Source organism: Scyliorhinus torazame, chromosome 22 (genome assembly GCF_047496885.1).
Source record: "Scyliorhinus torazame isolate Kashiwa2021f chromosome 22, sScyTor2.1, whole genome shotgun sequence".
NCBI lineage: Eukaryota > Metazoa > Chordata > Chondrichthyes > Carcharhiniformes > Scyliorhinidae > Scyliorhinus > Scyliorhinus torazame.
In genome coordinates, this window is record NC_092728.1 from 108949976 (window position 1) to 108963191 (window position 13216).

The following is a 13216-nucleotide window of genomic DNA, read 5'->3' on the forward strand; positions in this document are numbered from 1 at the left end:
TACTGGGACCCATATCCCAGTGAGAGCCAGTGTGTGGGGAACCTGTACCCCAGTGAGAGTCAGTGTGTGTGGGACCCATTCTCCAGTGACAGTCAATGTGTGTGGGACCCGTACCCCAGTGAGACTCAGTGTGTGTGGGACCCATTCTCCAGTGTATCGGTTTGTGGCGGTTGCTAGGGGATGGGTGTATCTGTTTGTAGCAGCTGCTAGGGGACAGGATGTATCGGTTTGTGGCGGTTGCTAGGGGACGGGATGTATCGGTTTGAGGCGGTTGCTAGGGGATGGGTGTATCTGTTTGTAGCGGCTGCTAGGGGACAGGATGTATCGGTTTGAGGCGGTTGCTGGGGGACGGGATGTATCTGTGGAGGTTGCTATGGGAAGGGATGTATCAGTTGTGACGGTTGCTGGGGGATGGGATGCATCTGTGGCGGTTGCTAGGGGTTTGGATGTATCAGTTGTGGCGGTTGCTGGGGGACGGGATATATCTGTTTGTGGCGGTTGCTGGAGGACAGGATGTACCGGATTGTGGTGGTTGCTAGGGGACGGGTGTATCGGTTTGTGGCGGTTGCTAGGGGACGGGTGTATCTGTTTGTAGCGGTTGCTAGGAGACAGGATGTATCTGTTTGTGGCGGTTGCTAGGGGATGGGATGTATCAGTTGTGGCGGTTGCTGGGGGATGGGATGTACCTGTTTGTGGCGGTTGCTCGGGTTTGGATGTATCGGTTTGTGGTGGTTGCTAGGGGACGGGATGTATCTGTGTGTGGCGGTTGCTAGGGGATGGTATGTATCAGTTGTGGCGGTTGCTGGGGACGGGATGTATCTGTTTGTGGCGGTTGCTCAGGGTTTGGATGTATCGGTTTGTGGTGGTTGCTAGGGGATGGTATGTATCAGTTGTGGCGGTTGCTGGGGGATGGGATGTACCTTTTGTGGCGGTTGCTCAGGGTTTGGATGTATCGGTTTGTGGTGGTTGCTAGGGGACGGGATGTATCGGTTTGTGGCGGTTGCTAGGGGACTGGATGTATCTGTTTGTGGAGGTTGCTTGGGGATGGGATGTATCAGTTGTTGCGGTTGCTGGGGTACGGGATGTATCTGTTTGTGGCGGTTGCTAGGGGTTTGGATGTATCGGTTTGTGGCGGTTGCTAGGGGACGGTATGTATCGGATTGTGGCGGTTGCTAGGGGACGGGATGTATCTGTTTGTGGAGGTTGCTAGGAGAGGGTTATGTACCTGTTTTTCGCGGTTACTAGGGGATGGGATGTATCTGTTTGTGGCGGTTGCTAGGGCAAGGGATGTATCTGTGTGTGGCGGTTGCTAGGGGATGGGATGTATCAGTTGTGGCGGTTGCTGGGGACGGGATGTATCTGTTTGTGGAGGTTGCTAGGGGACGGGATGTATCGGTTTGTGGCGGTTGGTAGGGGATGGGATGTATCGATTTGTGGTGGTTGCTAGGGGACGGGATGTATCTGTTTGTAGCGGCTGCTAGGGGACGGGATGTATCGGTTTGTGGCGGTTGCTAGGGGATGGGATGTATTGGTTTGTAGCGGTTGCTAGGGGACGGGATGTATCTGTTTGTAGCGGCTGCTAGGGGACGGGATGTATCGGTTTGTGGCGGTTGCTAGGGGACGGGATGTATCGATTTGTGGTGGTTGCTATGGGGCGGGATGTATCTGTTTGTGGAGGTTGCTAGGGGACGGGATGTATCGGTTTGTGGCGGTTGCTAGGGGATGGGATGTATTGGTTTGTAGCGGTTGCTAGGGGACGGGATGTATCTGTTTGTAGCGGCTGCTAGGGGACGGGATGTATCGGTTTGTGGCGGTTGCTAGGGGACGGGATGTATCGGTTTGTGGCGGTTGCTAGGGGACGGGATGTATCTGTGGCGGTTGCTAGGGGACGGAGCTGCCGCGATGTCTTTGTGCGGAGTGAAAGAACCGACGGTTAAATATCTGCAAACTGAAGCCGAGCCCGAGGCTCCCGCCCCGGGCCGGACCAGCCAATATTACCGCGTTAAACCCGGGGTCCCGGAGCGATTCGAGCATCCCGGCTGCTTCCAGGGATACGGGTAAAGGAGAACAAAATCCGGACAGAGGAGAGAGGGAGGGGGCAGGGGGGGGGGGGGGGAGGGGGGATAGTGGGAGTGTAAGAGAGAGAGGGAGGGTGGGGGACAGGGAGTGGAAGAGAGTGGGAAAGGAGTGGAGGTGAGGGAATGAGTAGGGAAGGGAGAGTGGGGGTGAGAGGGAGATAAGGTGTGGGAGAGGAGAGGGTGGAGGGGTGGGAATAGGAGACCGTATGAGAGGTTGAGAGGGAGTGGAGGAGGGAGAGTGAGTGAGTTGAGAAGCAACAGTGCTAACCAGTGCTACCGTGCTGCCCATATTTACAGGGGGTCCCTGCGGAGTGTCAGTATTTACGGGGGTTTCCCCGGGGGTGTGTCAGTATTTACAGGGGGATCCTGCGGAGTGTCAGTATTTACAGGGGGTCCCTGCGGAGTGTGTCAGTATTTACGGGGGTTTCCCCGGGGGTGTGTCTGTATTTACAGGGGGATCCTGCGGAGTGTCAGTATTTACAGGGGGTCCCTGCCGAGTGTGTGAGTATTTACAGGAGGTCCCTGCGGAGTGTGTCAGTATTTACGGGGGTTTCCCCGGGGGTGTGTCAGTATTTACAGGGGGTCCCTGCGGAGTGTCAGTATTTACAGGGGGTCCCTGCCGAGTGTGTCAGTATTTACAGGAGGTCCCTGCGGAGTGTGTCAGTATTTACAGGGGGTCCCTGCCGAGTGTGTCAGTATTTACAGGGGGTCCCTGCCGAGTGTGTGAGTATTTACAGGGGGTCCCTGCGGAGTGTCAGTATTTACGGGGGTTTCCCCGGGGGTGTGTCAGTATTTACAGGGGGTCCCTGCGGAGTGTCAGTATTTACAGGGGGTCCCTGCCGAGTGTGTCAGTATTTACAGGAGGTCCCTGCGGAGTGTGTCAGTATTTACGGGGGTTTACCCGGGGGGGTGTCAGTATTTACAGGGGTTCCCTGCCGAGTGTGTCAGTATTTACAGGGGGTCCCTGCGGAGTGTGTCAGTATTTACGAGGGTTTCCCCGGGGGGGTGTCAGTATTTACAGGGGGTCCCTGCCGAGTGTGTCAGTATTTACAGGAGGTCCCTGCGGAGTGTGTCAGTATTTACGGGGGTTTCCCCGGGGGTGTGTCAGTATTTACAGGGGGTCCCTGCCGAGTGTGTGAGTATTTACAGGGGTTCCCTGCGGAGTGTGTCAGTATTTACGGGGGTTTCCCCGGGGAGTGTGTCAGTATTTACAGGGGGTCCCTGCGGAGTGTGTCAGTATTTACGGGGGTTTCCCCGGGGGTGTGTCAGTATTTACAGGGGGTCCCTGCTGAGTGTGTCAGTATTTACAGGGGGTCCCTGCTGAGTGTGTCAGTATTTACAGGGGGATCCTGCAGAGTGCGGGAACTGAAGAACATAGATTGGGGGCGGATGTTTGAGAGCAAATCAACATCTGACATGTGGGAGGCTTTCAAGTGGCAGTTGAAAGGAATTCAGGACCGGCATGTTCCTGTGAGGAAGAAGGATAAATACGGCAATTTTCGGGAACCTTGGATGACGAGAGATATTGTAGGCCTCGTCAAAAAGAAAAAGGAGGCATTTGTCAGGGCTAAAAGGCTGGGAACAGACGAAGCCTGCGTAGAATATAAGGAAAGTAGGAAGCAATGATAAATTGCCCTTAATGTCCAAATTGCCCTTGGTGTTGGGTGGAGGTGTTGAGTTTGGGTAGGGTGCTCTTTCCAAGAGCTGGTGCAGACTCAAAGGGCCGAATGGCCTCCTTCTGCACTGTAAATTCAATGATAATCTATGATTAATCTAGGACAAAGGTTAGGCACAACATCGTGGGCCGAAGGGCCTGTTCTGTGCTGTATTTTCTATGTTCTATGAACTTAAGCAAGGAGTCAGGAGGGCTAGAAGGGGTCACGAAAAGTCATTGGCAAATAGGGTTAAAGAAAATCCCAAGGCTTTTTACACGTACATAAAAAGCAAGAGGGTAGCCAGGGTAAGGGTTGGCCCACTGAACGATAGGCAAGGGAATCTATGTGTGGAGCCAGAGGAAATGGGCGAGGTACTAAATGAATACTTTGCATCAGTATTCACCAAAGAGAAGAAATTGGTAGATGTTGAGTCTGGAGAAGGGGGTGTAGATAGCCTGGGTCACATTGAGATCCAAAAAGACGAGGTGTTGGGGGTCTTAAAAAATATTAAGGGAGATAAGTCCCCAGGGCCTGATGGGATCTACCCCAGAATACTGAAGGAGGCTGGAGAGGAAATTGCTGAGGCCTTGACAGAAATCTTTGGATTCTCGCTGTCTTCAGGGGATGTCCCGGAGGACTGGAAAATAGCCAATGTTGTTCCTCTGTTTAAGAAGGGTAGCAAGGATAATCCCGGGAACTACAGGCCGGTGAGCCTTACTTCAGTGGTAGGGAAATTACTGGAGAGAATTCTTCGAGACAGGATCTACTCCCATTTGGAAGCAAATGGACGTATTAGTGAGAGGCAGCACGGTTTTGTGAAGGGAAGGTCGTGTCTCACTAACTTGATAGAGTTTTTCGAGGAGGTCACTAAGGTGATTGATGCAGGTAGGGCAGTGGATGTTGTCCATATGGACTTCAGTAAGGCCTTTGACAAGGTCCCTCATGGTAGACTAGTACAAAAGGCGAAGTCACACGGGATCAGGGTGTGAGCTGGCAAGGTGGATACAGAACTGGCTAGGCCATAGAAGGCAGAGAGTAGCAATGGAAGGATGCTTTTCTAATTGGAGGGCTGTGACCAGTGGTGTTCCACAGGGATCAGTGCTGGGACCTTTGTTCTTTGTAGTATATATAAATGATTTGGAGGAAAATGTAACTGGTCTGATTCGTAAGTTTGCAGACGACACAAAGGTTGGTGGAATTGCGGATAGCGATGAGGACTGTCGGAGGATACAGCAGGATTTAGATTGTTTGGAGACTTGGGCGGAGAGATGGCAGATGGAGTTTAATCCGGACAAATGTGAGGTAATGCATTTTGGAAGGTCTAATGCAGGTAGGGAATATACAGTGAATGGTAGAACCCTCAAGAGTATTGAAAGTCAAAGAGATCTAGGCGTACAGGTCCACAGGTCATTGAAAAGGGCAACACAGGTGGAGAAGGTAGTCAAGAAGGCGTACGGCATGCTGGCCTTCATTGGCCGTGGCATTGAGTATAAGAATTGGCAAGTCATGTTGCAGCTGTATAGAACCTTAGTTAGGCCACACTTGGAGTATAGTGTTCAATTCTGGTCGCCACACTACCAGAAGGATGTGGAGGCTTTAGAGAGGGTGCAGAAGAGATTTACCAGAATGTTGCCTGGTATGGAGGGCATTAGCTATGAGGAGCGGTTGAATAAACTCGGTTTGTTCTCACTGGAACGAAGGAGGTTGAGGGGAGACCTGATAGAGGTATACAAAATTATGAGGGGCATAGACAGAGTGGATAGTCGGAGGCGTTTCCCCAGGGTAGAGGGGTCAATTACTAGGGGGCATAGGTTTAAGGTGAGAGGGGCAAGGTTTAGAGTAGATGTACGAGGCAAGTATTTTACGCAGAGGGTAGTGGGTGCCTGGAACTCGCTACCGGAGGACGTGGTGGAAGCAGGGACGATAGTGACATTTAAGGGGCATCTTGACAAATACATGAATAGGATGGGAATAGAGGGATACGGACCCAGGAAGTGTAGAAGATTGTAGTTTAGTCGGGCAGCATGGTCGGCACGGGCTTGGAGGGCCGAAGGGCCTGTTCCTGTGCTGTACATTTCTTTGTGGGAAGAAGGCTGCAATATTCCCCCGACAGTGTCCCCCAGGAAGGGTATGTCTCTTGGTTGCCAGACACACGCAGAAACAGTAAAAGATTTGGCTGCAACTGCAGGATAAACAGGGCCTCTTCCAGCATGCAGGCGGGGGAAGGGCAAGCTTAAAGCTGCAAGCTGACCTGAGGGCCTGTATCAAAAGTGAATTCTAGCAGAACTCTCTTTTTGGGTTCGAGGCCGAAAGTAGTTTGGAACCTTCATTAGTCCCAGTTTCTGAGGATAACGTGATGGAAAGGAGAAACTGGTTAATTTTCCAGAAACCTCTATGGCAGTCACTGTTATGTTTGCAAATGATTCCCTGACCCTGGTAAAGGGAAGCCATCATTTATTGATGGGGACTCTAACCGGAGAAACGTTGGAAGAGATAGTGCTGATCATGAAACTTCCAAAAGTAACATTTAAAAAAAAAAATTTAGAGTACCCAATTATTTTATTTTGTTTTTCCAATTAAGGAGCAATTTAGCGTGGCCAATCCACCTAACCTGCACATCTTTGGGTTGTGGGGATGAAACCCACGCAGACATGGGGAGAATGTGCAAACTCCACACGGACAGTGACCCAGGGCTGGGATTGAACCTGGGCGCTGTGAGACAGTAGTGCTAACCACTGCGCCACCGTGCTGCCCTTGATGTCCAAATTTAAATTTGAAAGGGTTTCCAAAATTGTTGTCTTCAGGTACTCAGAAGTGTGGGATTGTAACTGGACAAAATATTCACGTCTACAAGCAAGACTGAACAATGCAAGTCCTTGTGTGTTATTCATCCCATGTTCCAGTTACTCCTTGAATTTAATCTGCAACGCCGTACATTTTTTTGAATTTGTTCAAAACTTGTATGCCTTCTTTTCGGTTTCCACACACATCAGTGCCATATGTTGCAATCATACTTGGAGCAGGCACAGGGAAAACATTTGATAGTCAGAAGAATTTGTGACACCAGGTGGTTTGCTTATGCAGACACTGTTCTGGCTTTGAGACTGAAATTTATCAATATAAAGGAATGCTTATCAGACAGAGCCACATCAAAATCAGAGAAACCAAGTCTGAAAGCTGAAGCAAAATCCTTAGCAGAGAAATTTGAAAACTATTTTGTGGAAGTTGACAGTGGGCGGCATGGTGGCACAGTTGTTAGCACTGCTGCCTCATAGCACCAACGACCCAGGTTTGATTCTGGCCTTGGGTGACTGTGTGTGGAGTTAGCACATTCTCCCTATGAATGCAAGGGTTTCCTTCGGGTGCTCCCATTTCGTCTATGTGCAGGTTAGGTTGTTTGGTACTTAGCATCCAGAGTTGCAGGAATAGGGCAGGGGAGTGGGCCTAGTTCGAGTGCTCTTTTGGAGGGTTGGTGCAGGTTTAATGGGCCAAATGGCCTCCTTCTGTACTGTAAGGAGTTTATGCATTCTTATACATAAAGAATTAATGCTATCAGAAAATCACTGCAAAATGTGATGCAACTTTATTGAATGTTTCACAATTGTTAGCCTCAGTTCGAGATTTTGTCTTGGAAGTTCGAAATGACCATCCTCAGTGGAAGCAGAGGCACTAACATTTAACAAAGAATCCAGGTCCCTCGGTTGATGAGAAGTGTACAAGACACCGGATGCTATTTTTTGATGAAACAAGAGTTAATGAAATCACTTTAAAAGGGAAAAAGATCATCGTTGAGACTGTCAATATTAATTGCGACGCAATAATGGTGCAATTGCAGAGTAGAAGTGAATCTCTAAAGAAGACAGTTGAATTATTTTGGGTGCTTTTCGACAAAGGTTTGTATGAGAATGCTAAGAGCCGGGCAGCACGGTGGCGCAGTGGGTTAGCCCTGCTGCCTCACGGCGCCGAGGTCCCAGGTTCGATCCCGGCTCTGGGTCACTGTCCCTGTGGAGTTTGCACATTCTCCCCGTGTTTGCATGGGTTTCACCCCCACAACCCAAAGATGTGCAGGCTAGGTGGATTGGCCACACTAAATTGCCCCTTAATTGGATAAAATGAATTGGATACTCTAAATTTAAAAAAAAAGAGTATGCTAAGAGCTGCTGCAATAAGAGATTAATTGAATTCTACCAGGAGGACATAGACACAAATCTTTTGAATATGAAGTGAAACAATTCATTCATTTCATTGAATACGATGAAGGCAAGGTAGATGACCTTGCCTTTGCATCGTTAATTGCCCAGAGGCGAGTTCCGCTGGGGTGGAAGTCTTTTACCCCACCCAGCGCTTTGGTATGGTTTGGTGACCTAACGGAGTTCCTGTACCTGGATAAAGTCATGTACACCGTTAGGGGGTCTGTTGTGGGCTTCTACTGGAGATGGCAGCCGTTCATTACCTAATTAAAGGAATTAGTCACCCGTCATTTGCTGGGGGAGGGGGGGTGGGGGGAGGTTTTGTTTCTTTTCGGTTTTGATTCTTCTCTTGGTGTATGGGGTGGGTACGGTTGGCTGGAGGTTTTTGTTATGTTGGTTTTGTGAATCATCTGCTGTAGTAGTATTTTTTTTTGTTGCAAAAATTATTATAAGATAAAAAATCTCGAATAAAAATATTTAAAAAAAAGATAATGATGAGCTTCGAGATCACCAGCTGAGTTGTGCAGACTTGGACCCGACGGTTTGCAGGTAATCTTTTTAAATGTGGAAACCATTCTGAAAATATTTTTAACCATGCCTGACACAAATGCTTCCAGTGTCTTTCTCTGGATTGAAAAGGGTGTAAAATGATCTGCAAAGTGTGAAGAGTCAGGAACATTTGACACTTTCAGCAATACTGACAATTGAAAATGCATCCTTACAAGATTTTACCTACAATGATGCGATTGCTGATTTTATGAAAAGGTGCAGAAGAAAAACCATCTAAATTGCCGTGGATTGGGAACTGATGAAGCAAGAAAATCTTAACAATCTGTCCCTCTAGCATGCTCCCCAGTCTAAATTCTGTTCTTCAAGAGAGAACATATGCTGTAATTGATCAATTGTAATCCAAGCCTGTTGCCAACATGATTGTAGAGATGGTCAACACTGTGACCGGTGTGTCTTGGGGCGAGAAAACATGAACTGGCTGCTGAGCAACGGGATGGAGAAATCAGCCGATGATATGTGCGCGGCAGCAGAGGCCAGAATGAGCAATGTCCAGTGCAGGAGCAAATATCCTAATGAAGTGGAATTACCCACCCCAAGTCGAATATCAGTGGCTTTGCTCGCTACTGTCTAACAGGATTCGGTTCTTTAATTGTCCAGAAGAGTGAGAAGAGACTTTCTGAAGGCCAGTAAAGAACGATGGTGGTCATTCTGGCCTGTGCTGTGCCGCAGTCATATCGGCCGATTCCTCCATCCCGTTGCTCAGCAGCCAATTCATGTTTGCTCGCCTCAAGACACAGAGATCACAAAGTTGACCATCTCTGCCATCATGTTGGCAACAGGTAGGCTTGGATTTCAATTGATCAATTACAGTACAGTCTTATTGTTGCCACAAGCTAAGAGCACTACAGCAGTCTGTCGAGCAAAGATTTTGGGTTTCAGTGCCTTGCATTGTGTGAGCTGAGGGTGGACGGGGTGAGGAGGGCATTGACGCCATTGGGGGGAGGGCTTGACATCCTTGGGGTAGGCAGACATCTCACCAGAGGGCGGGACAATGCGTGACGTGGGGCCCCCACAAAGGTGGAGCGGGCAGGGCCCCCAAAACTGTATGTCTGCCTCTGCCTGCGTTCTTCACCCAGATTGGAACTGGCTGCAGTGTGGGTAGATACACAAGAGCCACAGCAATGAGCTCCGAGAGTGTGGAGGGTGGAGTGGCTTCTATGGACTGGCGAGTAAGATGGGCTAAATTTAAAAAATTCATGAATGGGATGTGGGCTTCGCTGGCTAGGCGAGCATTTGCTGTCCATTCCTAATTGCCCTCGAGAAGGTGGTGGTGACTGAACTGCGGCAGTCCATGTGTTGTAGGTAACCCACTGTGCTGTTAGGGAGGGAATGACTTCCCTCAGCGGCAGCCCCAGTTATAGTATCAATATGAATGTACACAAAAATGTTTGACGTGCGACATCACAGGGCTTGTTTTTCTTTGGCAATTCCAGATCCAGGACAACCAACCCACTGTATCGAACAACAAATCAGACATACGGCAGCCAGCAGCCAACTGTCCATGAAATGCCGGTAAGGTCACTTCCTGAAATCAGTTTGTTTAATCCCCAGTGAGAGTCAGTGTGTGTGAGACCCGTACCCCAGTGAGAGTCAGTGTGTGTGGGACCCGTACCCCAGTGAGAGTCAGTGTGTCTGAGACCCGTACCCCAGTGAGAGTCAGTGTGTCTGAGACCCGTACCCCAGTGAGAGTCAGTGTGTGTGGGACCCGTACCCCAGTGAGAGTCAGTGTGTCTGAGACCCGTACCCCAGTGAGAGTCAGTGTGTGTGGGACCCGTACCTCAGTGAGAGTCAGTGTGTCTGAGACCCGTACCCCACTGAGAGTGAGTGTGTGTGGGACCCTTACCCCAGTGAGAGTCAGTGTGTGGGACCCGTACCCCAGTGAGAGTCAGTGTGTGTGGGACCCGTACCCCAGTGAGAGTCAGTGTGTGTGGAACCCGTACCCCAGTGAGAGTCAGTGTGTGTGGGACCCGTACCCCAGTGAGAGTCAGTGTGTGGGACCCGTACCCCAGTGAGAGTCAGTGTGTGGGACCCGTACCCCAGTGAGAGTCAGTGTGTGTGGGACCCGTACCCCAGTGAGAGTCAGTGTGTGTGGAACCCGTACCCCAGTGAGAGTCAGTGTGTGTGGAACCCGTACCCCAGTGAGAGTCTGTGTGTGTGGGACCCGTACCCCAGTGAGAGTCAGTGTGTGTGGAACCCGTACCCCAGTGAGAGTCAGTGGGCGGGATTCTCCACTCCCGCGCCGAAGTGCCCACGCAGTAGTGAACGGCGTCGAGGTTCACGACGACGCGAAACGGCCCCGATCCCGACCGATTCAGGCCCTGACAATGGGCCATGATCGGGGCCGCGTCATCTACACGCGCCGGGCCTTGTCGCCGCGTAAAGGCGGTGCCGCATAGATGATGCGGCCGGCACCGCATAACTGCCGTCACCCACGCATGCGTGGTTGCCGTCCTCTCTAAGTCCGCCCCGCAAGAAGATGGCGGACGGATCTTGCGGGGCCGCGGAAGGAAGGAGGTCCTCCTTCAGAGAGGGCACCGATCGCGGGCCATCCCACATTTGAGGTACCCCCCGGTGCAGGATCCCCCCCCCCCCAGCGTTCGCGCGCTGTTCCCGACGGCAGCGACCAGGTGTGGACGGCGCCGGGGGGAACCCGCCGTTTTGGGCTGGCCGCTCGGCCCATCCGGGCCAGAGAATAGCGGGGGTGCCGGAGAATCGCCATTTTGGGTGTCTCCGGCGATTCTCCGGCCTGCGGCCCGCGGAACCCGACCGGGCCGTTCCCGCCGCTTGGGAGAATCGCGGGAGGGCGTCGGACCGGCATCCCGGGAAATTTTGGCGGCCCAGGCGATTCTCCCAACTGGCGCGGGAGTGGAGAATCTCGCCCAGTGTGTGTGGAACCCGTACCCCAGTGAGAGTCAGTGTGTGTGGAACCCGTACCCCAGAGAGAGTCAGTGTGTGGGACCCATACCCCAGTGAGAGTCAGTGTGTGTGGGACCCGTACCCCAGTGAGAGTCAGTGTGTGTGGGACCCGTACCCCAGTGAGAGTCAGTGTGTGTGGAACCCGTACCCCAGTGAGAGTCAGTGTGTGTGGAACCCGTACCCCAGTGAGAGTCAGTGTGTGTGGGATCCGTACCCCAGTGAGAGTCAGTGTGTGTGGGACCCGTACCCCAGTGAGAGTCAGTGTGTGTGGAACCCGTACCCCAGTGAGAGTCAGTGTGTGTGGGACCCGTACCCCAGTGAGAGTCAGTGTGTGTGGGACCCGTACCCCAGTGAGGGTCAGTGTGTGTGGATCCAGTACCATCGGCAGCGGAGCCCCACTGTGGGGTTCTTGTTGGAGTTGGATGGTGGGGGTGTCTGGGTTGAGGGTGGTGGTGGTACTGTGTATTTCTGATCAGAGTGAGTCAGGTGATCATGCCCGGCACTGGAGGGGTTCTGGAGAGGAGTGGCGGGAGCAATATCTCAGGTGGTGAAAGTCCGGGTCAAGCCAAGCTGGGGGCTAGCAATATTTGGAGTAGTGGACGAACCGGGAGTGCAGGAGGCGAAAGAGGCCGGCATTCTGGCCTTTGCGTCCCTAGTAGCCCGGCGAAGGATCTTGCTCATGTGGAAGGAGGCGAAGCCCCCCGGCGTGGAGGCCTGGATAAACGATATGGCTGGGTTCATAAAGTTGGAGAGGATTAAGTTCGCCTTGAGAGGGTCTGCGCAGGGGTTTTACAGGCGGTGGCAACCGTTCCTAGACTATCTCGCGGAGCGTTAGAGGAAGGTCGGTCAGCAGCATCAGCAACCTTGGGGGGGGGGGGGGGGGGGAAACACGTCATGGGAGGGGGGGGGGGGAGAGAGAGGGGGGACTGCCTGGGAGGGTGGATGAGCAAGAGATAACATGAAGGGTTGGGGAAACTGGCACGTACGGGTGAGGGCCAGTGTACAAAGCTGTGTAAATATATCATTTTGCCATGTATATATCTTGCTCTGCGCGATTTCTCGTTTTTTTTTTGTTACGGGGGGGGGGGGGGGGGGGTTATTGTTTGTAAGGGAGAAAAATTGTGTTAAAAAACTTTAATAAATATATATATTTTTTTAAAAAGAGTGGGTCAGGTGATATGTAACCTATCACCAATAATCATTATTGCTGACATTTTGTCATTTCAGACGAGCTTCTTTTCTGTATCCCAGAAGCTGTCCGAACATTTGAGTAAATGTGGGATGTACAAGGACAATGGCTTTAACGTGGGCATGGAGAAATCTCTGGTAACCGGACCAGAAAACCTCATCACATTCCAGGACCGTATGAATTTCCACCGTTCCTACCTTGAAGCTGGTCCTTCCTATACGGACTAGTCAGGGAGAGGGTCCCTGCTCCATACTCTTGTCTGTACACAAGATTATCAAAAACCCTTGAACCCGTCTTATTTTAATGCATTAAAAAGAGTTACTCAAATAATTATTGGAAGAAATTAATCTATTTTTTAAATATATTGGTATTTGTTCAATCATTTAGGTGATGCGGAGCAGATAGCACTCGGAGTCATAGAAAACTGGGACCAATCCACAAAATACCATCCCAGAATTCAGACAGTCCCAGTGCACAGATGGGATTTGAACTCTCATCTCCTGGATTTCCCAGTCCACGTGCCTGCGTGGAAGCTCCTGTACAAGTGTCAGTGGGCAGTCTTGGCATTAAGCCAACCTTGAATTGCCTCTTAGCACCGACTCCAAGATAAAAATTGAT

General features: G+C 51.0%; 1 protein-coding gene across 1 annotated transcript; it reads left to right on the plus strand.

The window, feature by feature from the left end:
• Positions 1 to 1871: 1871 nt before the first annotated feature.
• On the plus strand, positions 1872 to 12928 carry pierce1 (piercer of microtubule wall 1). Its single transcript, XM_072488916.1, has 3 exons — positions 1872 to 2057; positions 9927 to 10005; positions 12637 to 12928. The coding sequence occupies exons 1-3, from the start codon at positions 1903 to 1905 to the stop codon at positions 12823 to 12825; spliced, it is 423 nt and encodes a 140-aa protein (XP_072345017.1). The 5' UTR covers positions 1872 to 1902; the 3' UTR covers positions 12826 to 12928.
• The last annotated feature ends 288 nt before the right edge of the window (positions 12929 to 13216 follow it).